The 27570-nt window shown below is 44.7% G+C and overlaps 1 protein-coding gene across 1 annotated transcript in view; it reads right to left on the bottom strand.

Moving 5' to 3' along the window:
• The window catches only part of LOC126215284 (acetylcholine receptor subunit alpha-like), a 703987-nt gene that overhangs the window by 82989 nt on the left and 593428 nt on the right, over window positions 1-27570 (bottom strand). Inside the window, exon 5 of the mRNA XM_049941973.1 lies at window positions 700-815. Within this exon, the coding sequence (XP_049797930.1) occupies window positions 700-815 (116 nt within the window). The remainder of the gene's footprint in view (window positions 1-699; window positions 816-27570) is intronic.

The raw sequence follows: 27570 nt of genomic DNA, 5'->3' as shown, positions 1-27570 counted from the left end.
TGCTCGAGCGTCATCAGCTAAAAGTTCCTGTAAGGTAGACGGCAGACTTAGGACAACACGAGAGTGAATAAATTGGGGAGAGGACAATAAAACATGGCGTACTGTCAATGGATGACCACAGGGGCACTGCGGGGCGGGGTCACTGGACAACAGGTAGCGGTGGCTAAATCGGCATGCCCAATCCGCAACCTGGCCAAAATCACCTCCTCTCGCCGGGAAGGGCGTGAGGAGGTCGTCCGAGCCGTCGGGATCGGTTTGATGACCCTAAGCTTATTTTCATGGAGAGAGGACCGAGCCTCGCGCCACAATGATGAAACGCGCCGACAAAGAATCTCACTAACATCAGTTGATGGGACACAAAAGGAAGCTGTCCGAGGCAGGAGAGCAGCAGCCTTGGCCGCAGCATCAGCAGCTTCGTACCCAGGCTGTCTAGTGCAAACACCGATGTCGGCCATTTGGAAGTGACAGTGGTACTGGCATGTGTTGATGCAGAAGGTTACTACTGCAGTGGTCTGGAGAAGAAGCTTTGCCGAATAACGCAAAATTGAAATTTTTCACTTTTTCAATTAAGGAGAAAAAACTGGAGGCCCAACTTTTTGACTGACCCTCGTACTACCCCTCCTGTTTTGGTAAAAGAATGAATGTGCAGCAGAGCAGAGTAGAGAGTGCGGAACGACTGTAATGTGACAGCTTACTGACCTGACTGCAGGCACCTCCAGGATGTCCCACTCGACGGACATGTAGAACTCGGACAGGTCGACGCCCACCTCCACGACGTTGGAGCCCGCCTGCTCGTCCATGTGCCGCAGGTCCACCTGCGGAAGGGAAGGAGCCAGGCCGTCAGCGCGCTCGTCGCTACTCACACTGACGCAGACGCCGCGCGGGCAGGCGCAGCCGCCCGGGACCCTAGGATGCCCAGCTGGTGCACAGGGTACCCCTCGCTGGTTTCACTGGAACGCGTCTGTGGAAATCTGCAAGCCTCGTGGAGAAGTGGTAGGTGGAAGCTCCAATACTGTACTCTGGCTGGGGTTGTGTTGTTTGGGGGAAGAGACCAAACAGCGAGGTCATCGGTCTCATCGGATTAGGGAAGGACGGGGACGGTAGCCGGCCTTTCCCTGTCAAAGGAACCATCCTGGAGCGATTTAGGGAAATCACGGAAAATCTAAACCAGGATGGCCGGACGCGTGATTGAACCATCGTCCTCCCGAATGCGAGTCCAGTGTGCTAACCACTGTGCCACGTCGCTCAGTTACTGTACTCTGATCGAGGCCTACTTCACACAGACCCAATATTGCCAACCTGCGGCTTCTGATGCGCTGTCGACTGCCTTGCAGCAACCTAATCGAAGACACATTGTTGACAAGTCGTTGGTAGCCCAGCCTTTTTCAGGTGTACGGATAAATGAGCATGTTAAAATCCCTGAAATAGCTATAATGTCCTCAAGTTTATTCTTGGCCAGTGTCTCACTGCCAGACAAAAGAAGTGAATCACCATGAAGAAACAGTCGAGTGACAATGTCAGTACACAAACTCATCATTGGCGGCAATGTAAATGATTAGCGCTGCAGATCTCTGAAACAGGTAGAAGGGCCACTGGAGTGCATTAGTGTTGTTCCCCTTCAGTGTCGTTAATGGGTCTGGCAGTATGTACAAGGGGCGTGATCACTCTGAAGGACTTTGACATGCCGCATAATTGTGTGAGACAATCAACACTTGACAGCATCTGAAACGGGCCTCATTGTGGATGTCGATTTTGCCTGTTGGTCAAGTCGTGGAATATCCACATCAGACTGCATGTGAACGTGAGGGTTGCCATATTTGCTGTCAAGGTTCTGGTCCACCCAGTCTGAGCAGCACAAGGGATGGTCATCATATTGTGCTTTAAGCACTTCGTAAGCCTGTCGGAAGGACAGACTCAGCATACAGGAAAGTCAAAACAACCTTTGGTGACATTAAAAGCAATGGTGGTAACATTAAGAGTGCAACGGGAATTCCACTGTTAAATGCAGAGGAGAGAGCAGATAGGTGGAAAGAATACATTGAAAGCCTCTATGAGGGTGAAGATTTGTCTGATGTGATAGAAGAAGAAACAGGAGTCGATTTAGAAGAGATAGGGGATCCAGTATTAGAATCGGGATTTGAAAGAGCTTTGGAGGACTTACGGTCAAATAAGGCAGAAGGGATAGATAACATTCCATCAGAATTTCTAAAATCATTGGGGGACGTGGCAAAAAAACGACTATTCACGTTGGTGTGTAGAATATATGAGTCTGGCGACATACCATCTGATGTTCGGAAAAGCATCATCCACACAATTCCGAAGACGGCAAGAGCTGACAAGTGCGAGAATTATCGCACAATCAGCTTAACAGCTCATGCATCGAAGCTGCTTACAAGAATAATATACAGAAGAATAGAAAAGAAAATTGAGAATGCGTTAGATGACGATCAGTTTGGCTTTAGGAAAAGTAAAGGGACGAGAGAGGCAATTCTGACGTTACGGCTAATAATGGAAGCAAGGCTAAAGAAAAATCAAGACACTTTCATAGGATTTGTCGACCTGGAAAAAGCGTTCGACAATATAAAATGGTGCAAGCTGTTCGAGATTCTGAAAAAAGTAGGGGTAAGCTATAGGGAGAGACGGGTCATATACAATATGTACAACAACCAAGAGGGAATAATAAGTGGACGATCAAGAACGAAGTGCTCGTATTAAGAAGGGTGTAAGACAAGGCTGTAGCCTTTCACTCCAACTCTTCAATCTGTACATCGAGGAAGCAATGATGGAAATAAAAGAAAGGTTCAGGAGTGGAATTAAAATACAAGGTTGCTATCCTGAGTGAAAGTGAAGAAGAATTAAATGATCTGCTGAACGGAATGAACAGTCTAATGAGTACACAGTATGGTTTGAGAGTAAATCGGAGAAAGACGAAGGTAATGAGAAGTAGTAGAAATCTGGCGACGTGTGGGGAGCCATTGGGTAATAACGCACGTTACAGGTGGTGGTTTTTTAACAGGACAACGCCCGTCCACACATGGGACTAGTGTCTATGAACTTTCTGCATGATACTGAGGTACTCTTGTGTCCCCATTAGAAGACGTGTGGTACCACCTCAGATGTCAACCCCACTCCATTGCCAGTACTGACCATGTAAAACACAGTTACAACAGTGGTGGGCCAGCTTGCCACAGGAGAGGAAACAATGGCTTTACGACAGCCTACCCAACCAGTCAATGCATGCATCCAGGGGAGAGGGGGGTGCAATTCCATGCTGATAAGTGGGTGCATACTGCCACATTTGCAAATTTGACCCGACTTTGAAAACACTGAAATAACATCATATAGCCATTAAATACGTAATGTTTCAGTTCGTTTTCTCTTCCGCTGGTGCTACACATATTTTGAAAGGCAGTGTGTATCTTTGCACAGCCGTTTTCTCCCTAATGTTGTAGTCCCATTTCGTGTTGGTACGGTAGCGTCTTCATTATATAGAGATAAACTTCTGAAAGTGGCTGTATAAATCTGAGCTAGTTGAGTAGCTAACAATAGTTCCAGCCATTCCACCAGGAAGGAGGTACACGCCTCGTGTTGTCTGTAGTTGAAACATGCCTAGATGGTCAATACCGCGGTTCGATCGTGTCCGCATTGTTACTTTGTGTCAGGAAGGGCTCTCAACGAGGGAAGTGTCCAGGCATCTCGGAGTGAACCAGAGCGATGTTGTTCGGACATGGAGGAGATACAGAGAGACAGGAACTGTGGATGACATGCCATGTTCAGGCAACCCAAGGGCTACTACTGCAGCAAATGACCGCTACCTACCGAGGAACTCTGAAAGCAATGCCACCGTGTGGAATAATACACTCCTGGAAATTGAAATAAGAACACCGTGAATTCATTGTCCCAGGAAGGGGAAACTTTATTGACACATTCCTGGGGTCAGATACATCACATGATCACACTGACAGAACCACAGGCACATAGACACAGGCAACAGAGCATGCACAATGTCGGCACTAGTACAGTGTATATCCACCTTTCGCAGCAATGCAGGCTGCTATTCTCCCATGGAGACGATCGTAGAGATGCTGGAAGTAGTCCTGTGGAACGGCTTGCCATGCCATTTCCACCTGGCGCCTCAGTTGGACCAGCGTTCGTGCTGGACGTGCAGACCGCGTGAGACGACGCTTCATCCATTCCCAAACATGCTCAATGGGGGACAGATCCGGAGATCTTGCTGGCCAGGGTAGTTGACTTACACCTTCTAGAGCACGTTGGGTGGCACGGGATACATGCGGACGTGCATTGTCCTGTTGGAACTGCAAGTTCCCTTGCCGATCTAGGAATGGTAGAACGATGGGTTCGATGACGGTTTGGATGTACCGTGCACTATTCAGTGTCCCCTCGACGATCACCAGTGGTGTACGGCCAGTGTAGGAGATCGCTCCCCACACCATGATGCCGCGTGTTGGCCCTGTGTGCCTCCGTCGTATGCAGTCCTGATTGTGGCGCTCACCTGCACGGCGCCAAACACGCATACGACCATCATTGGCACCAAGGCAGAAGCGACTCTCATCGCTGAAGACGACACGTCTCCATTCGTCCCTCCATTCACACCTGTCGCGACACCACTGGAGGCGGGCTGCACGATGTTGGGGCGTGAGCGGAAGACGGCCTAACGGTGTGCGGGACCGTAGCCCAGCTTCACGGAGACGTTTGCGAATGGTCCTCGCCGATACCCCAGGAGCAACAGTGTCCCTAATTTGCTGGGAAATGGCGGTGCGGTCCCCTACGGCACTGCGTAGGATCCTATCGGTCTTGGCGTGCATCCGTGCGTCGCTGCGGTCCGGTCCCAGGTCGACGGGCACGTGCACCTTCCGCCGACCACTGGCGACAACATCGATGTTCTGTGGAGACCTCACGCCCCACGTGTTGAGCAATTCGGCGGTACGTCCACCCGGCCTCCCGCATGCCCACTATACGCCGTCGCTCAAAGTCCGTCAACTGCACATACGGTTCACGTCCACGCTGTCGCGGCATGCTAACAGTGTTAAAGACTGCGATGGAGCTCCGTATGCCACGGCAAACTGGCTGACACTGACGGCGGCGGTGCACAAATGCTGCGCAGCTAGCGCCATTCGACGGCCAACACCGCGGTTCCTGGTGTGTCCGCTGTGCCGTGCGTGTGATCATTGCTTGTACAGCCCTCTCGCAGTGTCCGGAGCAAGTATGGTGGGTCTGACACACCGGTGTCAATGTGTCCTTTTTTCCATTTCCAGGAGTGTACTTTTCATGCAGCCACAAGATGTCGTGTTATAACTCAAATTGTGCAGAATAGGCTGCATGATGTGCAACTTCACTCCCAATGTTCACGGCGAAGTCCATCTTTGCAACCACGCCACCATGAAGTACGGTACAGATGAGCCCAACAACATGCCGAATGGACCGCTAAGGATTGACATCACGTTCTCTTCACTGGTGAGTGTCGCACATGTCTTCATCTGGACAATCGTCAGAGACGTGTTTGAAGGCAACACGCTGAGGCTGTACGTCTTAGACACACTGTCCAGCGGGTGCAGCAAGGTGGAGGTTCCCTGCGGTTTTCAGGCATTATGTGGGCCGACGTACGCTGCTGAAGGTTATGGAACGCGCTGTAACGGCTGTACGGTACGTGAATGCAATCCTCCGACCGATAGTGCAATCATTTCGGGAGCATATTGTCGAGGCATTCGTCTTCATGGACAACAATTCGCAACCCCATCGTGCACATCTTGTGAATGACTTCCTTCAGTATAGCGACATTGCTCGACTAGAGTGGCCAGCATGTTCTCCAGAGATGAACCCTATCGTACATGCCTGGGATAGATTGAAAAGGGCTGTTTATGGACAATATTATGGAAATGGAAGAGGATGCAGATGAAGATGAAATGGGAGATATGATATTGCGTGAAGAGTTTGACAGAGCACTGAAAGACCTGAGTCGAAACAAGGCCCCGGGAGCTCGGGAGCAGACAACATTCCATTAGAACTACTGATGGCCTTGGGAGAGCCAGTCATGACAAAACTCTACCATCTGGTGAGCAAGATATATGAGACAGGCGAAATACCCTCAGACTTCAAGAAGAATATAATAATTCCTTCCCAAAGAAAGGAGGTGTTGACACATGGAAAAATTGCCGAACTATCAGTTTAATAAGTCACGGCTGCAAAATACTAACGCGAATTCTTTACAAACGAACGGAAAAACTAGTAGAAACCAACCTCGGGGAAGATCAGTTTGGATTCCATAGAAGTATTGGAACACGTGAGGCAATACTGACCCTACGACTTATTTTAGAAGCTAGATTAAGAAAAGGCAAACCTACGTTTCTAGCATTTGTAGACTTAGAGAAAGCTTTTGACAATGTTGACTGGAATACTCTCAAATTCTGAAGGTGGCAGGGGTAAAATACAGGGAGCGAAAGGCTATTTACAATTTGTACAGAAACCAGATGGCAGTTATAAGAGTCGAGGGACATGAAAGGGAAGCAGTGTTTGGGAAGGGAGTGAGACAGGGTTGTAGCCTCTCCCCGATGTTATTCAGTCTGTATATTGAGCAAGCAGTAAAGGAAACAAAAGAAAAATTTGGAGTAGGTATTAAAATAGATGGAGAAGAAATAAAAACTTTGAGGTTTGCTAATAACATTGTAATTCTGTCAGAGACAGCAAAGGACTTGGAATAGCAGTTGAATGGAATGGATAGTGTCTTGAAAGGAGGATATAAGATGAACATCAACAAAAGCAAAACGAGAATAATGGAATGTAGTCGAATTAAGTTGGATGATGCTGAGGGAATTACATTAGGAAATGAGACACTTAAAGTAGTAAAGGAGTTTTGCTATTTGGGGAGCAAAATAACTGATGATGGTCGAAGTAGAGAGGATATAAAATGTAGACTGGCAATGGCAAGGAAAGCTTTTCTGAAGAGGAGAAATTTGTTAACATCGAGTATAGATTTAAGTGTCAGGAAGTTGTTTCTGAAAGTATTTGTATGGAGTGTAGCCATGTGTGGAAGTGAAATATGGACGATAAATAGTTTGGACAAGATAAGACATGTGGTGCTACAGAAGAATGTTGAAGATTAGATGGGTAGATCACATAACTAATGAGGAGGTACTGAATAGGATTGGGGAGAAGAGAAGTTTGTGGCACAACTTGACTAGAAGAAGGGATCGGTTGGTAGGACATGTTCTGAGGCATCAAGGGATCACCAATTTAGCATTGGAGGGCAGCGTGGAGGGTAAAAATCGTAGAGGGAGACCAAGAGATGAATACACTAAGCATATTCAGAAGGATGTAGGTTGCAGTAGGTACTGGGCGATGAAGAAGCTTGCGCAGGATAGAGTAGCATGGAGAGCTGCATCAAACCAGTCTCAGGACTGAATACCACAACAACAACAACAACAACAACAACAACATGGACGACGTGACACACTAAACACTCTGACGGATCTACGCCGAAATCGCCGTTGAGGAGTGGGACCATATGGACCAACAGTGCCCTGATGAACTTGTGGATAGTGTGCCACGACGAATACAGGCGTGCGTCAATACAAGAGGACATGCTACTAGGTATTAGACGTACCGGTGTGTACAGCAATCTGGACCACCACCTCTGAAGGTCTCGCAATGTTGTAGTACAACATGAAATGTGTGGATTTCATGAGTAGTAAACTCTCGGAACCGAGGTGATGCAAAACTTTTTTGTGTGAGTATGTTAATCGAAATGGAAAAATGTTTTCCATTTTCTAAATTTTTAATTCAGCTGCAATTTCTTGTCAGTTTTTAAAAGGCTGCTTGTAGAGATATGTTATGCCAATTAATGCAAGAATAAAGTTTGCGTGATTTCGTATCAGTTATTTTACGTAGAATTATCGTTCTATCCAACGATCAGCTTTCTACAAGAAGTTGTAGTCGTCACCAGAAATCGAGTAGTAAGGACTGGAAGTCACTGAACGGAAGCAAACGCACTTCCGAAAACGGTTAAAAATGCACCCAACGACATTCAACATTATGGCTTCGCATGCTGGCCACACCGGTCCATGGTGATACATTCAGAATCGCGCCTCTAGTGTGGGGAGTGCACCTCAGAAGCGACTGCATTCCACTTCCCAGGTATCGCCACTGCCGACTTGCACTACACAAAAAAAAGAGACAGTTTAGGTCAACACAAACACAGACGCTTCTAATGTGAAATATTCTAAACTCATGTCCTTGATTATTTTATCCGCTTCTTGACTCAGAGTGAACCCAAAGGAAAACAATGTTTGTTTCAGGATGTGATCATTAATGACCAGTACTTGTGCTAGCAGGTCAGTTTCCCTAGTTCAAAACCAAGTAATGTGAGTTTTTGTGAAATGAAGATCCAAACTGGTCAGCTATCATGCGATTTACATCTGTTGGACTCTTGATTCTTATGCTTGTGCCATATTCAGTATTTACAGGTTAAAAATGAGAATGGACCCAGTACTGATCCCTGTGGGACCCCACATGTCGCATCCCCCTATTTCGAGGTCAATTAGCGCCAGGAGACCCTCAGATTTCTCTTCAGAAAGAGGGATGCCACCAATGTTGTAATATTTTAGTTTCCTGTAAAGAATTTTTTGGGTCACACGATTAAAGAGTTTGACATGATCACAAAATATACCAGCAGGATAATTTCTCTTGCTTACTCTCCCATAACCTCTTTTTTAAGGTCTTATATTGATTTCTTCGAAGATAATGCTTTACAAAAAAAGAACTGAGGCAGCTACCAAGTTTTGCTTAAGTAAATAATTATGAAGATTTATGAGAATTATACTGACGAATTTTCGAAAAATGGTGAAGATAATTTTATGAATATTTCACTGTCGACAACTCTTGGTCTCCAACTGCCCGTTCAAGAAGAAGTGGTGGTTGGAAGTCACAAAAAGGCACGATCAGGTGCTCCCCATCACTTGTGATAATGAGAATGAATGTCTGGAACTCAATGATGTGAATTTGAATAGATGTATGGAAAGGGGAAGTTCGTGACACAAGCCCATGAATGGGCTATTAGTGTTGCTATAGGTGGAGCACATCCTTTCGTCACCACTTCACTGGAAGAGGGGTGGGGGGGCCTTTTGTCCATGGGAAACGTCCCTACTACTCATGTGATAGCAGGCTGAATGCACCTGGGGCAATCGTGGTGTACCTAGAACGAGGAAAAATCTTTACCTGCTATTGATCCCAGGACCACCAGCGCCCCAGTCTAACCCCCTGCATGCTGGATCACAGTGGCCACCAAATCTAAATATGTAGATGTGTGCATCCCATCATGACTCAGGAACTGCTAATACAATTTTCTTCACTTATCGGTTAATACCAGAAGAACATTACAATGGGATGAGACACACTTAGCGCCTCTTTTTGTGGGAACATTGGTGGGAAATTATTGACACATTAGCATATGGCTGGTAAGTATATAACTTACTATCTGAGAAAACATTCTTAGGGTGTTTTTGGAGTATGATTGAGGTGAAATGCGAAAATAATTTGAACATGGATCATATTAGGATCGAATCCACAATTTCGGGGATTACCGGTTTGAATGGTGACAGTTACGAAGACATTTCACTATAAGACATGAGTTGGGGTTGGGTTGGACTGAACTAAACCGCAACTGGGAGATGTGTTTGTTAAATGAATAACTCAGCCACAGGAGGAAGGAGTGTGGCCATATGGAGCTGGCGAACCAAAGAATGTAAGCAGCCTAGGAAATGTATTTTCAAGCTGAAACCGAGAAAAGGAGCTGAAGATCAAGTTTTATTGTCTTATAAGCTATATTTTGTCTTTTAAAACTGAGAAACAGGCTAGAGAAGATTGCTGTCTTTCAGCTACTCTATTTAGTACTGATATATTTTAGTTCAAAATTTCTTCCAATATAAGAGTGGTGCGACAGTAGGAGTAAGGACAATATAATGTATGCTGATGGCATGGTATTACTAAGTGAACCTGAAATATCAATAAATAGTGTGTCATAAGAAGAGGACACTTGCTGCGAGGAATATGGAAAGATGGTAAATATTAAAAAACCTAAGAAAATGATTTTTGCAAGGTAATCAAGGAAGTTAAGGGAAAATTTGTGATCGGTTAGTGGGGCAGTGCAAAATAATCATCAGTATTACGTGAAATCAAGAAACAGCATTGAAAAAATAATGTTTTACAGAGAGTATCATTTTCAGTGGTTTATTAAATAAAAAATTGAAGAGGAGACTAGTGTTTTGTATGAGGTGCGGATCTGAAGAAGAATGGAAGATCAAACGGACACATAAAACAAGGAGTGAGGTTTCGTCGTACAACGTGAACGAGAAAAGACAAATACTGGAAGCAGTTAAGGCGGAGGAAAAGAAATTGGTTAAGAAACTGATTGAGAAGAGACTGCATAATGAAGACGCACAAGAAGGAATGGTGACTGGGAAGAGGACTAGAGGAGGAAGAAGAAGATAGAATCTAACATCAACAAATGCTATTTGAACCGCAATTTTGGATTTAGCTTTACACATTAAACGCTCTGTAAAGTTTTCGAGAAGTATTTTTAAAATCTCTTTGACAGCATGGTTGCTTCATCATCATTTGTAAAGCATTCTACCATTTTGATTGTGTAAGTAGATTGCGCACTGATGTCACTAACATTAGATTTTAATTTGTTGTAGGAAAATCGATAAAAGATGCTTCCGATCCGAAACGGATCGGTGTGACTATGTAGAACATATTACACTCTGCCTACCTACTGTTGTTCCTCAGCTAGTATCATTATGAAAGTAATCTAAACGAGAATATGCTACCTAGATTTATGTTAAAAATGAAGACATTCCCCCAGCTGTATTTAAGGTGTCGATTTTATTTTTGCAACTAGTTTCGACGTTGTAACAACGTCATCTTCGGGCCCAACACTTGCTGACATCAACTGCGTGCGGCTGATACTAGAAGTCAGTGGTGAGATATGGAAGTGCTCCGTGTGGAAGGTGGAGAATTACTACCCACCTAGTTGCCAAAATAAAATCGGCACCTTAAATATCGTGCGAGAACGACACGAACATCCGGCTGGATTCCCGAATAGCCAAGATGTCAACAGATAGCCGGGAAAGCATGAAGAATTATACCTTAAATACAGGTGGAGGAATTTCTTCATTTTTAATATAAATTTATACCAGCTGACGTCCCACGGTCCTCCATTTCAACTATATATGTACGAAGATGTTACCTGGATTGTGGCAACACTTAACAAATAACAACCATCTCTGACCTGTATCCACATGATAGTGATCCCGTCAACTAAGCGAGAGACGTTTTTCCATGGACAAATGGCTCTGAGCACTATGCGACTTAACTTCTGAGGTCATCAGTCGCCTAGAACTTAGAACTAATCAAACCTAACCAACCTAAGGACATCACACACATCCATGCCCGAGGCAGGATTCGAACCTGCGACCGTAGCGGTCGCTCTGTTCCAGACTGTAGCGTTTCCATGGACACTGAGACGGTGTCACGCACTGATCTGTTCCAAAGTCCACTCGAAATCCTATGAAGCATCTTTGAATTGTTCTGGAGGCCAGCATCTTTTTACACCCAGAAAATGGGCATTATCCATCCACCATGCATCTAGTACAGCGGAAACAGCGTACAAGGGATTCATGGGAGAAACTGTTCCCCAACGAAGTATGCTGATGAAGGATCCTTTTTTTTTTTTTTTTTGTTTTTTGTTTTAGCTATCAGCCTTATGACTGGTTTGCTGCGACCCTCCACCAGCCACCCCCCCCCCATCCCCTCCCGCATCCGATGAACTGGTCCCCAGCGCCAGCTTTTTCATCTCAGAATAGCGCTTGAAACCTACGTCCTCAATTATTTGCTGGATGTATTCCAATCTCTCTCTGCCCCCTACCGTTTTTGACCTTTACAACTCCCTCTAGTACCATGGAAGTCATTCTGTGATGCCTTAGGAGATGTCCCATCATTCTGTCCCTTTTCGTTGTTATTGGTGTTTTCCATACATTCCTTTCCTCGCTGGTTCTGCGAGGAACATCTTCATCCTCCTCCTTTATCACTTCACCTAATTTTCAACATTCTCCTGTAGCACAACATCTCAAATTCTTCGATTTTTTCTGTTCCAGCTTTCCGACAGTCCGTGGATGACTATCGTATACTGCTATGGTCCAAACGTACGTTCTGAGAAATTTCTTCCTCAAATTAAGCTCTATGTTTGATACTATTAGATCTGTTTTGCCCAGGAATGCCCTCTTTGCGAGTGGTGTTCAGCTCTTTACGTCGTCCTTGCTCTGCTGTCAACATAACAGAGTTCTACTTCGTGTTCATCAATTCTGACAAGTTTCTCGCAATTCTCATCTCTGCTATTTTTCATTGTCCTCGTCTTTCTTCGATTTACTCTCAAAACATGTACTTTATCCAGTAGACAGTCCATTCTATTTAACAGATGCGGTAATTCTTCTTCACTTTCATTGAGGATAGAAATGTTAACAGTAAATCTTATCATTCATAGCCTTTCACCTTGAATTTTAGTTCCGCTCTTAAGCCTTTCTTTTATTTCCGTCAATGCTTCTTCAATTATTATTATTATCGTGTGCATCAATTATAGTAATACACATTTAGAAAAACAAAGAAATATAAATAAAAATGAACATGTGAAATTATATACAGTACACAAGTTTTAAAACGGCTCAGACTACACTCGGATGTTGATGGAGCTTCTCAATGCCACTATGGAAGCGTCTGATTACACTCTCATTCACGATGTGGCTCATTGTTTGGGTATCACCACATTCACGCACACTGTCATTTGAAAAGCCCCACTTGTTCCTGTTGTATTTGCACCTACCCCCTTTAGCCAGATATCTGTTTAACTGCACCCACACCTCCCTTGGTTGATGGAAGCCTGGAACTGGAACTGTTGGATTGTCCACAAGTTCGTGGTTTCGGGTTCTTGTTGCTTGCCACTCACGTTACCACTTTGCGTCCTGGTCGAATCCTGTGGATAGCATTTGGACTCCCATTCCATATGCTTGTCTTCTTCGATGTATAGACTGAACAGTGGGGGTGAAAGACTACATCCCTATTTTACATCCTTTTTAATCCTACCACTTTATTCTTGGTCTTCGAGTCTTATTGTTCCCTTTTAGCTCACATATGTACTTTGTACTACCCATCTTTCTCTATAGGTTATCTTTAATTCTCTCAGGGTTTCGAACATCTTGCACCGATTTACATTGTCGAATAGTTTTTCCAGGCCGACATATGCTGTGAACGTGTCTTGATTTTTCTTCAGTCTTGCTTCCACCATCAACCACTATGTAAGAACTACATCTCTGGTGCCTTTACCTTTCCTAAAGCCAAATTGACTGTCGTCTAGTACGAGGGCAGTTCAATAAGTAATGCAACACATTTTTTTTCTGAAACAGGGGTTGTTTTATTCAGCATTGAAATACACCAGGTTATTCCCCAATCTTTTAGCTACACAACACTATTTTTCAACGTAATCTCCATTCAATGCTACGGCCTTACGCCACCTTGAAATGAGGGCCTGTATGCCTTCACGGTACCATTCCACTGGTCGATGTCGGAGCCAACGTCGTACTGCATCAATAACTTCTTCGTCATCCGCGTAGTGCGTCCCACGGATTGCGTCCTTCATTGGGCCAAACATATGGAAATCCGACGGTGCGAGATCGGGGCTGCAGGGTGCATGAGGAAGAACAGTCCACTGAAGTTTTGTGAGCTCCTCTCGGGTGCGAAGACTTGTGTGAGGTCTTGCGTTGTCATGAAGAAGGAGAAGTTCCTTCAGATTTTTGTGCCTACGAACACGCTGAAGTCGTTTCTTCAATTTCTGAAGAGTAGCACAATACACTTCAGAGTTGATCGTTTGACCATGGGGAAGGACATCGAACAGAATAACCCCTTCAGCGTCCCAGAAGACTGTAACCATGACTTTAACGGCTGAGGGTATGGCTTTAAACTTTTTCTTGGCAGGGGAGTGGGTGTGGCGCCACTCCATTGATTGCCGTTTTGTTTCAGGTTCGAAGTGATGAACCCATGTTTCATCGCCTGTAACAATCTTTGACAAGAAATTGTCACCCTCAGCCACATGACGAGCAAGCAATTCCGCACAGATGGTTCTCCTTTGCTCTTTATGGTGTTAGGTTAGACAACGAGGGACCCAGCGGGAACAAACCTTTGAATATCTCAACTGGTGAACAATTGTGACAGCACTACCAACAGAGATGTCAAGTTGAGCACTGAGTTGTTTGATGGTGATCCGTCGATCTTCTCGAACGAGTGTGTTCGCACGCTCCGCCATTGCAGGAGTCACAGCTGTGCACGGCCGGCCCGCACGCGGGAGATCAGACCTTGCGGCGATGATGACACACGCTTTGCCCAACGACTCATCGTGCTTTTGTCCACTGCCAGATCACCGTAGACATTCTGCAAGCGCCTATGAATATCTGAGATGCCCTGGTTTTCCGCCAAAAGAAACTCGATCACTGCGCGTTGTTTGCAACGCACATCCGTTACAGACGCCATTTTAACAGCTCCGTACAGCGCTGCCACCTGTCGGAAGTCAATGAAACTATACGAGACGAAGCAGGAATGTTTGAAAATATTCCACAAGAAATTTCCGGTTTTTTCAACCAAAATTGGCCGAGAAAAAAATGTGTTGCATTACTTATTGAACTGCCCTCGTAATTCTCAATTTTCTTTTCCATTCTTCTCCACACCGATCAGCCAGAACATTATGACCACTGACCTGCTATCGAAATAAACGCATCCAGGCTAGAGCAGCGTCACCTGGCGAGGAATGACTGCTAGTCAGACACGTGCGGTGCATATAGTACCACTGAGCATGCAGTCCGTGTGTAGAATGGGGAAGGCACGCGCTCTATCTGAGTTTGATCGAGGGCAGATTCTAATGGCACGGAGGCTCGACACGAGCATTTCGGAAATTTCGCGATTTGTCGGGTGCTGTGGTGACGATCTTCACCGTGGCGAAATCAAGGTGGAACCATTCCCAGACGTAGTAGAGTTGGACGGCCATCCTACATTACGGATGTAGGACATCGTAGGCTGCTCAGACTGATAAAAGTGGACAGGTGACGAATTGTGGCGGAGTTAACATCAAACTTTAATGCTGGATAGAGTACAAGTGTGTCTGAAGACACAGTGCACCGAACACAACGTTGGGTGTCCCCAGCCGACAACCCATGCATGCGCCAGTGTTGACAGCACGACACAGCTAACTACTACGACTAAAATTCTTTGACGTCCGGAAAGCGTTTGACTCGGTGCCCCACTGCAGACTCCTAACTAAGGTACGAGCATATGGGATTGGTTCCCAAATATGTGGCTCGAAGACTTCTTAAGTAATAGAACCCATTACGTTGTCCTCGATGGTGAGTGTTCATCGGGGGTGAGGGTATCATCTGGAGTGCCCCAGGGAAGTGTGGTAGGACCGCTCGTTCTGTTTGGGAGTGGAACAGGGAGAGAAGATGCTAGTTGTGGTACGAGGTACCCTCCACCACGCACCGTATGGTGGATTGCGGAGTATGTATGTAGATGTAGATGAAATGAGAACGTGACTTTCCGCACAGGAGTTGGTGCAGTGTCAGAGCGTTGCAAGGTCTGTTGAACCCCGACACCTTCTTCAACACGCCAATGAGAGGGTGTGAATTCATCGTCTTTCAGGGGAACAGCTGCTTGGCATGTGCACTGCGAGATGGAGATAGCTGGTGGCTGCTCTATTATGCTCTGGGGAACACTCATGTGGGCAGCCATGGGCTCAGTGGAGCCCGTGCAAGGCACATGTCGGCCAAGAAGACTGGTTGCAGACCACGTATATCCCCTCATGACAATCGTGTTTCGCGACGGCAGTTGCATTTTTCAACAAGATAATGCACCGTGTCACAAGGCCAGGAGTGTGATGGAGTGGTTCGAAGAACACAGTGGCGAGTTCCATTTGATGTGATGGCCCCCCCAGCAGGGTAGATCTGAACACGATCGAACACATCTGGAATGAGACTGAACGCAGCGTTAGAGCTCATGGCCCCCTACCCATAATTTACGGGAATTAGGCGAGTCATGTGTGTAGGTGTGGTGCCAGTTCCCTCCAGCGACGTAACAGTGCTTTATTGCTTTCATGGCATGATTCGTTGCTCCTGTTATCCGTGCCAAAGATAGACATAACGGGCATTATGTGGATGGTCATAATATTCTGGCTGACCAGTGTATATTATTCTTGTCAGCATATTACGAGCACATGCATGAGCTGTTAAGCTGATTGCACGATATTTGTCGCGACTTGTCGCCTCTTGCAAATTTTCGGAATTGTGTGGATGATGGATGCCTGTAAAGTTTTAATTATCACTTCCGAAAAATAAAATTCGGGAAAAAATTTTTGTTTGAAACTTCCTGGCAGATTAAAACTGTGTACCAGAGCGAGACTCGAACTTGGGACCTTTGCCTTTCGCGGGCAAGTGCACTAGAAGACGAGGTACTGGCAGAAGTACAGCTGTGAGGACGGGGCGTGAGTCGTGCTTGGGTAGCTCAGTAGGTAGAGCACTTGCCCGCGAAAGGCAAAAGTCCCGAGTTCGAGTCTCGGTCCGGCACACAGTTTTAATCTGCCAGGAAGTTTCATATCAGCGTACACTCCGCTGCAGAGTGAAAATCTCACTCTGGAAAGAATTTTTTGTTTGTTTGGAGACACATGCCTGTAATCCCGTTACACATTGAATTTACACGCTGCAGTAACTCAGTACGCCGCTAGAAGAGCCAAATCAAAGTGATGTAACACATTGTAAACTGGAGTATCTCCTGGTATTTCGTCTCGTGCATTTGGACGAGAACAACGCGGCAATAATCCGTACGGAGTGGGTGCGAGTGTACGCTGACGGTGCACCACTAAGTGACACAGTGGTTAGGGTGCACAGAGGCTTCCAGGATGTGCATACTGATTTACAAAGAACCACGTGGCAAACCTTGTCTCTTCCGAATGACCAGGTATCTTAAGAGCAGTGGAGGTAGTGCTGCTCCATACCTGGCGAATGACAATCGAGGCGATAGTGGAGAAAGTGGAGAAGTTGCACAATATTTCGAATGTGACCGCCTACTGTGTTCTGCAGCTACGCACATCTGTTTAGTTAGCCCGCCGGACTAAGGCTGCAATTGAAACAGTGTCGCTATATCAACTTAATCAAGATGACCTCTTTAGTCGCCTCACAACAGTCGAGTATTGAGTGGATCACTACAACCCCGAGACAGAGGAGCGAAGCAAGCTGTTCAGTCATATGAATTCACCACTGCAGCCACCATCTGGCCAAATGATGGTGAGCATTTTTTGACTGCTGCGGTGTGGGGTGCGATGTTAAAAGTTTATGCTCGTAAGAGGAACACCGTCACAGGAACATCCTACCAAAATCTCTTGATGAAGTTGCGTGAAACAGTAGAGACCAAGCTTCCCGGAAGCTGTCTGGTAGTGTGGTTTTGATCCACGAAACTGCTCCACCTCATTCTGCACTGGGTAGAATCACACAGGCTGCTTCTTTAGGCTGTGAAATTTTGACTCAACCCTGTATTTTTCTGACATTGCACCTAGTTCCAGAAGATTGGAAAATGGCACAGGTCAACCCCGTTTCCATGAAGGGACGTCGAACAGATGTGCACAACTATAGACCTATATCTCTAACGTCAATCAGTTGAAGAATTTTGGAACACGTATTATGTTCGAGTATAATGACTTTTCCGGAGAACAGAAATCTACTCTGTAGGAATCAGCATGGGTTTCGAAAAAGACGATCGTGTGAATCCCAGCTCGCGCTATTCGTCCACGAGACTCAGAGGGCCATAGACCAGAGTTCCCAGATAGATGTTGTGTTTCTTCACTTCCGCAAGGCGTTTGATACAGTTCCGCACAGTCGTTTAATGAACAAAGTAAGAACATACGGACTATCAGACTGATTGTGTGATTGGACTGAAGAGTTCCAAGATAATAGAACGCAGCGTGTCACTCTCAATGGAGAGAAGTCTTTCGAAGTAAGAGTGATTTCAGGTGTGCTGCCTGGGAGCGTCGTAGGACCGTTGCTATTCACAATATACATAAATGACCAGGTGGATGACATCGGAAGTTCACTGAGGCTTTTTGCGGATGATGCTGTGGTATATCGAGAGGTTGTAACAATGGAAAATTGTACTGAAATGCAGGAGGATCTCCAACGAATTGACGCATGGTGCAGGGAATGGCAATTGAATTTCAATGTAGACAAGTGTAATGAGCTGCGAATACATAGAAAGAAAGATCCTTTATTATTTAGATACAATATAGCAGGTCAGCAACTGGAAGCAGTTAATTCCATAAATTATGTGGGAGTAGGTATTAGGAGTGATCTAAAATGGAATGACCATATAAAATTCATCGTCGGTAAAGCAGATGCCAGACTGAGATTCATTGGAAGAATCCTAAGGAAATTCAGTCCGAAAACAAAGGAAGTAGGTCACAGTACACTTGTTCGCCCACTGCTTGAATACTGCTCACCGCAGTGGGATCTGTACCAGATAGGGTCGATAGAAGAGATAGAAAAGATCCAACAGAGAGGAGCGCGCTTCGTTACAGGATAATTTAGTAATCGCGAAAGCGTTACGGAGATGATAGATAAACTCCAGTGGAAGACTCTGCAAGAGAGACGCTCAGTAGCTCCGTACGGGCTTTTGTTGAAGTTTCGAGAACGTACCTTCACCGAGGAGTCAGGCAGTATACAGGGTGTTCCAGCTATCTTGTCCACTCAAAATATCTCTGGAACAATAACAGCTATTGGAAAACGACTTTCACCGGTATCAATGTACGGCTGGGGCCCATGAATGTACATATTTGGAAACATTCTGAAACGAAAGCATATGTGTTTTTTAACACAAACCTATGTTTTTTTTAAATGGACCTCCTATATGTTTTCTTCAGCAATCCATAGCATGACAAAGCACACACACAATGGCGTTGATTGCATCGCAATATTCCCATTACATCCCGAGATATTGAGACGCGAAGTTGACGCTTGAAACACCCGACATGCGCTGCTAGCGCACGTCCTGAGGCTCAGGCATGAACCCCATGCTGCCCGTAATAGCGATGTGATTGACATGTGTAATCACACCTCCATACTTATCAAGAGGTCCGAAACGAATAATACGGTCTGCTGCCATCCTGCTGCGATTACGGGCAGCATGGGGTTCACGCCTGAGCCTCAGGACGTGCGTTAGCAGCGCATGTCGGGTGTTTCAAGCGTCAACTTCGCGTCTCAATATCTCGGGATGTAATGGGAATATTGCGATGCAATCAACGCCATTGTGTATGTGCTTTGTCATGCTATGGATTGCTGAAGAAAAGATATAGGAGGTCCATTTAAAAAAAACACAAGTTTGTGTTAAAAAACACATATGCTTCCGCTTTAGAATGTTTCCAAATATGTACATTCATGGGCCCCAGCCGTACATTGATAGCGGTGAAAGTCGTTTTCCAATAGCTGTTATTGTTCCAGAGATATTTTGGGTGGACAAGATAGCTGGGACACCCTGTATTGTTCCCTCCTACGTATATCTCGCGAAGACAGCATGAGGATAAAATCAGAGAGATTAGAGCCCGCACAGAGGCATACCGACAATCTTTCTTTCCACGAATAATGCGAGTCTGGAATAGAAGGGAGAACCGATAGAGGTACTCAAGGTACCCTCAGCCACACACCGTCAGGTGGCTTGCGGAATATGGCTGTAGATGTAGATGTAGTTGCTTCTTTCTCTTTCCTTTTCGCTTTTCCAGAATGACTAAACTGTGGTTCTCGAGGTGGGATGTGTTGTCAACAGGCAAAATGCAGAATTTCACAATCAAGTTCTCCGCAAAATCATCCATCATTAGGAAAGACGTTGCGGCTTCAGGGGTGAAAATGAAGGGAGCGATAAACACCATGACCAAGTCTGACAATAGCAGCTTGACTTTTTTGACATTAATAATTAATACAAGTGGCAGTCAAATGAAAACCGAACGCCCACCACAATGGGATCATGGAATACTTCCAGTCAAAAGTATTAAACCTCTATCCCAGCGGGACAAGAGACCGTAAGTTACTGATTCGTAGAACAGTTGATGGATCCACAAATACACGCTCACATGCGGTTCCTCGTCCGACTGAAACCGACGTACAAGCATCTCTTTCTTCGGGTCGCCAACAGTGTGAAAATCACAAGTTAAAAGATCCAGGCTCTATGGAGGATTCTGCAGTATTTACCAACCAAATTGCTGCCGCATACTCTTAGTTCGACTGGCAACGTTGGGGCGGGCGTTATCGTGCAACAAAATCATTCCGTCCAAAAGCATTCCTACGAGCAGGAATGAGGTCGTCGTGATCTTACTGGAACTTGAGTGAACAGCTTTGAATTTCTTTGGCGATGGAGATTTCGGATGGTTCCACTGTTGGCTTTGCCATTTGTGCTCGGCTGTCAGAGGGAATAATCCTGTTGCATGATAATGCCTGCATGCCCCCACACTGCCAACCAGACAAATGCTACAGTGGATCGATTTGGTTCACAATCACAGAAACGTCCTCCATGCAGCCTGGATCTCCAACTGTGTGACTTTCACACCGTTGCCCACCTGAAGAATGCCAAGCATGGATGTCAATTTCATCTGGATGAGGAAGTGCAATAGTGAATGCGGTTGTTGATCTGTCAGTGACAGAGAGAGTTCTACGAAACAGAAACTGATCATCTTCTTTCCCAGTGGGATACATGTCTTAATGTGATTAGTGATTGATTTTGATTGGAACCATTCAATGATCAAGTTGTGGCGAGTGTTTTGTTTTCATGTGACTGTCCTTCGTACTTTAGAACTACCCCCATCATATTGGCAGGGGAAGACGTCCTGTGCACTGCTAGTTACATGTTTGATGTCCACAGAACGAAGTTGGTGTCCGAACAAATATGAATCCGAAGTATTTATCTGACGATTACAATGCGTTTGTTGTGTAAAGGTGTCGCTGTGCTCCAGCCGGTGCGAGGTAGGGTCCCAGACAGCTGAGCGCATTTTGGAGACATGTGGTACTTACCAGCAAGTGCATCCAGAACATGAGACAGATAGTAGCTGCAGGGTGTTCTTCCTTGAGCAGGATGAGTCCTCGCCACCTTGCCATATACGTCGCAGACGACGAGTTGGCTTCAAACTCACCACTTGAGCTAAATTAAGCCTTGAATACAATTTCTGTCATTCACAGAACATGGCATGGAACGCCACATAGACGTTCAGTTTAACCATACACACATACACACACACACACACACACACACACGCACACACACACATGCTGATCCGCACACCCCTTGGAGTCTGCAGGGAAACAAATATCATTTTCGTAAAACCTATCTTTTATTGCGTGTGTAGATTACTTTAATTTTTCAAAATAATCGGTTTTGGTTCAGCATGCAGCATCCTCGGATTCTTGGATAAAAGTAAAATAACTAATCAACAGGTACTCTAAGGAATTCAGTCTTGTTATTACACACCACCATAAGATATCAAATACAACAGAACATAGCTCATTGTACGGATTACATCAGTAATCTACCAAACTTACTGGTCGGAAATTTTACATTCTACATCATAGTGAACATAGTAAGTGAGGTAATCCACAACGTTCATATAGCCCACAACGCAACTGCCAACAAGTCCATGTTGTACATGTGTCACATATAAATGAAAAACATATGCCCAACAGGAATTAGTAATAATTTTTCTTTGTTTGTTGAGAATACATTATGGAACACTTGACTAAAATTTGTGGTTTGTTAGGGCTAAAAAATATGAATGTTAGAGTTCGCCTGTACAGGACAGAATTCTCAACGAACTAACGAAGATTATTATTAATTCACTTTGGATATATATTTTTCATTCATATGTGACAAATATACGAGACGTCATGTGCTGGCAATTGCCTTGTGGGCTGTATGAACAACGGGGAATTTACCACACCACTATTTTCTCCTGTGTCATAGGACGTAAATTTTTCTGATACACTGGACGGGTTACTGTTGTAACCAATACTATCAGGTACGTTCTGGTTCATTTGATGTTCGCTGGTAATAAAACGCCGAAATTCATATTGAATAGTTATTTTACTTTTATCTGTGGATTCGAGGACACTTGATATTGAACCGAAACGGAGCATTTTTAAAATTAAAGCAATCAAAAATGGCAATAAAAATGTGTTTTACAACAAGTGACTGCGGATCATCTACGAGGATATTATGCCATTTTTTGGAAAATCTTTTTCGCTCCAGCACGTTCTCTGCTGCCGGCTACGCACCTTCCACCAGCAACTCCGTCGATTTCTTCGCATCTCTTGGAATCCAGCAAAACAACTTCCTGCAACTCAGTAACCTCACTGCGTTCCCCAGCCATATGCATTACATTTCCACTGAAGTCGTGACTACTTCTTCCACTGTAGCCAGTTCCCAGTTCTGCATGTTTATTCTTCTCTCTTACTCAATATTTCCCACCGCCCATCTCTCCATTTCTCGAGGTCTAACCATTAGTTTTTGAACGGTCTTTACGTCAGAAGTTCATCTCTGACGGTCGTAAGTCAGATGCGGCAGTGTTGGTGTCGACGCTCCAGCTTTGTCTGTACAAGACAGTCACACATACCGCTTCTTTTGGCTACCAAATTTTGAATGTTATGAACCGCATTGGCTGTAAAATACATTCGATTAAAAGTCACGACCAGTTTCGTGTCAACTGAAGACACTTACCCAGAAATGCATAACATTAGTAAGGAAAATTTCTGTTACAAAGAATCCTCAACAATCTCCTCAATAATATAGCGATACGGAAAACTAATATTATATAGCAGTACTTGAAGAATACTCACAGGGATTCTTTTTAATAAATCAAAGCGGAAAAGCAACTGCTTTAGAACCACTACTCATCATTCACTTCACGTAATGTTTACACGTCGATCACCTGAGGATACGTTTTCAGTTGACTCGAAACCGGTCGTGACTTTTAATGGGAAGAAATTTACAGCCAGCGCTGTTCACATCTCTCGAAATGTGGAAATTTGGCTGCTGTTGCCCTCAACTTAAATCAACATTTCTGATTTTGCCTTAGCGGCTGTATTCTTCTGATATGGCACCCAGCGACTTCTTCCTCTTTCCTTAGATGAAGAAACTGTTTGGTGCTAAGCATTACAGAATGACAGCGACGTATTTTAGGGGGGACGTAATTTCAACAGCAAAAATGCTGACTTCTGCAGTCGAGGTGTTTTCCACGTCACTCGTCATTGGAAAAAAGGGTCTCATTTAAGGGTGAACATGTACAGAATAACTAATGCCACCACCAAATCTCAATATCACAGATGGATCCTTTTCGAGGTGACAGTTCAAACTTTAGGTCTAGACCGTGTAAAATTTTCTTTCCAGTATATTGACTGCATATTCGGTTTACTCTTATTCTAATTTTCAGATTCTGAGATTAAAAAAAAAGAGCGTTGGACGAAAGAGGCAAGCATTTCTCTGGCGTTGCGAGGTGACCTAAAACCCTAGCAGTGACGTTGCCAACACCGCAAGGCGCTACGGCACGTTCCTCGGACAGGTGGAATCTCTGGCTGTAGCCGAGAATATGAATAAACTAGACATCTCACAGAGGAGTCCAAGAAAATCGTTGTGCCACTCAGCACATCACACTGCTCGCAGAACTGTGCAACGAAACTCACCCTGAAACCTTCCAAAGTAAAGTTAATGCACCGACTGACCAATTCAGACAGATTTGCTTGACATCAGTAACGTAAATGGCTGTTGCGTGAAGCACGTTGGAAAGGTTGATACATAAATACTCTTCTTTCTTCCGGTGAAGCATGGCTGCGTTTACTGGGAAATTGACTCACATGACGTGAAGAGCAGATGTGGAATTCACTGATGCACCAGCACAATGAGTGAGGGTTGACATTGCTGTGTGATGGGCAAACACCAAAGTTGCAGTGCAGTCCGATCTGCAACACAGGTTGCGAGATATCTGCGGACTCAACAAGTACATCCATTGTGAAAATGGAAATGTTGTGATGGGCTGGAACTCCAGTGTGGATTTATGGTTTTATTACTGATAGTCGCCTAAACCATCTGACTGCTCATCAACTTCTGACCGAAATCTTCACTGTAAATGATGTCTCCTGTTGCTATTTCTGATAACTGCACCCAGTGGTTCTTGCAAGGGGTAAGTAAGAATGCCAGTTCAGGGGAATGGAGTCTGTGGATTACCCTGCTGTAGAGATATCCTGATGGACTAAATGGCTAAAGCGACTACTACCGATAGGTAATAAATCCACGTTCCAGGACCAATTTACATTTGTCACGACATATTCATTACCTTGCGGGTTCAATACACTGCCTGACAAAAACATGAACCACGCAGAAGACATGATCGGATAACAATGTAACTATATACATGTACATTCAAGTGGCGAGCATGTAAATCATTAGAGTTGCAGCTCTCTGTGACAGAATGGCCACCAAATGGATTACAGTTGCTCATGTTTGACATTGTTAATAGTCCTACTAGAGTATAGAATGGGAGTGAACAGGTCAGATGTTGAGTGATCACAGTGTAGAGTATGGAGATTCCGTGTACTATAGTTCAATTCTTTTATCTTGGCGGCTCGCGCATGCCCGCCCAGACGCGGGAGATTGCTGCATTGCCAGTTGTACGCGCCAAGAGAAGCAGCGCCATAGTATAGTTCGCAAACTTACGTTTAGGGGGGAGCGCGCAGTTCATGAAGTAAAGCCACCACGGCCGCATTAACCCTTTCGCTGCTACAAAGACGTGCTCCCTGCATTCCGCGCTGTGCGCGATTTTGTCATCACTGCACTGCTCGCCTGTGCAGACACATGGTGTTTCGACTGCTTTGACACACTTTATCATTCGATTTCACAAAAACTATTTGGCCCCAAAAATCTGATTTTTACACATCTTCTTGACTGATACCTTCCTTCCATAAATGACTTAATTTTGTTTCGATGTTCAACGCAGTTATAATGCAGCATTAAATATAGTAAACCATTGCACGAAATTTTGAAGAGTTTGCAGTTAAATTAAATGAGATATTGTTATACAGTAAATTTTATATGAAATTTAGGCATCTTGTCCACATTTCATTCTCAACATTGTGGCAACTAAAATCGACCACACGGAAAGTATACGCTATGGACTTCTATCTCTGCAAACTCATCAAAATTTCGTGCAATGGTTTACTACATTCAATGCTGCATAATAGCTGCGTTGAACATCGAAACAAAATTAAGTCATTTATGGGGGGAAGGTATCAGTCAAGAAGACGTGTAAAAATCAAATTTTTGGGCCAAATAGTTTTTGTGAAATCGAATGATAAAGTGTGTCAAAGCAGTGGGAACACCATGTGTCTGCACAGGCGAGCAGTGCAGTGATGACAAAATCGCGCACAGCGCAGAGTACGGGGAGCACGTGTCTGCAGCAGCGAAAGGGTTAATGAAGAGACAAAGCACTAGACATTTCAAAAAATTGCATTCAAACGAATATAATTCGTGACGTAAGGCACTCCGATATTTTTTGTAAATAATGAAAATATTACGCACCGCATAAGGTTTGATCTCATAACCTTTCGTGTAGAAGCCCAACACCTTAACTGTTACGCTAACGCAGCTCGTCTGTGTACAGAACGCAACGAGGATTATAAGCCATCACGCAAAATACTGACAAATACTGTTGGTATGACTATGAATTGCTCACACTTCGTCGAAGTACAATAGGAAATAAACAATTACCGCTGTTCTTTATTGCGAAAAAGCGGTTCGTGAGATTGATACAAACACCTTACCTTGCTATCGCCTGAATTAGGAGTCTTATTGCTTGTTTGGTTTAATTAATTAATAGAATATGAAGCAATTGGTATAAAGAATGCTTTTTCCAAAATTTCTATAAAAGAAAGTCTCCTATCAAGACATAGCTTTTGTTCTATTACTTTATTTATGACTGAACGTTTCTAAAACTGAAGACACTCGTCCATGCTCTGCACTGCAGTCGAGATCTGGCAACGTCGTTCTCTGTTCATTGGCTGACTATGTTTTGTGACGTCAGATGCGCAGAACGAACCTAAACTCGGCTGCCAACATAAATGACGCGCACTTTAGTGTGACATGGAGCTGAGGGTCTCCATTTGGCAAGTTGGACTGAAGAGACATGTAGGGCATTTGGATGTGATAGAGACCCACATTTGCCACAGCAAGGTGTGATCACCATACTGTGCAACGAGCACAACCTATCATCTATCTTCAACTGCCATTTAGGAACAAGTAATGGACTCCCTACAACATTGTCTACCTGCACCATTGGTTGGAGAGCAACAGCAGCTGAACTAGGGAATTACCATCTCACACACAGGCTGCCATTAACACAAAACCAACAGATGCTGTGGGAGTGGAGCCATGACTGGGAACCATGGACTGCTGTTGAATGTCGTCGCACTGTTTCCGAAGCTAAACCGTAGTTCTGTTCTATCCTGGATGACCATCGCTGGCGAGTATGGTGGCGATCTATAGACTCATCCCATCCTTACATTGTATTAAAAGACATGGACTTGTTACTCCTTGCGTCATGATGTGGGGAACCATCGGATATGACTGTATACCAGTGTGGGAAGCCATTGAATATGACTTCAAAAAATGGCTCTCAGCACTATGGGACTTAACTTCTAAGGTCATCAGTCCCCTAGAACTTAGAACTACTTAAACCAAACTAACCTAAGGACATCACACACATCCATGCCCGAGGCAGAATTCGAACCTGCCACCGTAGCGGTCGCGCGGTTCCAGACTGTAGCGCTTAGAACCGCTCGGCCACTCCGGCCGGCTGAGTATGACTTCAGGCCACAAATGCTAGTGACCGAGAGATCTCAGACAGTACATCACATGGATACTGCGTCCTCGTGCGTTACCCCTATGCGAAAGTGAGACAATACCATTTTTCAAGCTGCATAATAGTAAGATGACCAGCAAGATCTGTTGGCAGTAGAGTATATGTGAGACCAGCTCGCGCATCTGCTCTGTGTGAATGCCGTTATCCAGGATGTCTCGGACCAGTTACACCAGTTGTGGTCCAGGTTGCCTCAGGATAAGATACAACGACTTTGTGACGTCCTTCTGAATAGAACTAGTGCATGCATCAAGGCAGGACGGGGTGCAACGCCGTACCAATAAGCAGTCTTCTACTGCCAAGTTCATGGTACATTTGACTGATTTTTGTAATCACTGAAATAACATCGCGTATCATGAAGTTCCATTTCATTTCCTCCTCCCCTTCAGGGTGCTTCAGCTGGTCAGTCAGTTTAATTTCATAATTTTATGGCATTCCATATTATTTATTTAATTTCTATTGACTGCTTTCGTTTCACTTCAGTGAATTTAATAAATTTAATCGAAAATGTGTTTCTGCTAGCAGCTTCCTTTCAGATA

The sequence above is a fragment of the Schistocerca nitens genome, chromosome 12 (assembly GCF_023898315.1).
Source record: "Schistocerca nitens isolate TAMUIC-IGC-003100 chromosome 12, iqSchNite1.1, whole genome shotgun sequence".
NCBI lineage: Eukaryota > Metazoa > Arthropoda > Insecta > Orthoptera > Acrididae > Schistocerca > Schistocerca nitens.
The sequence above is the reverse complement of the archived record's forward strand: the minus strand, read 5'-3'. Positions and strand labels throughout refer to the sequence as shown.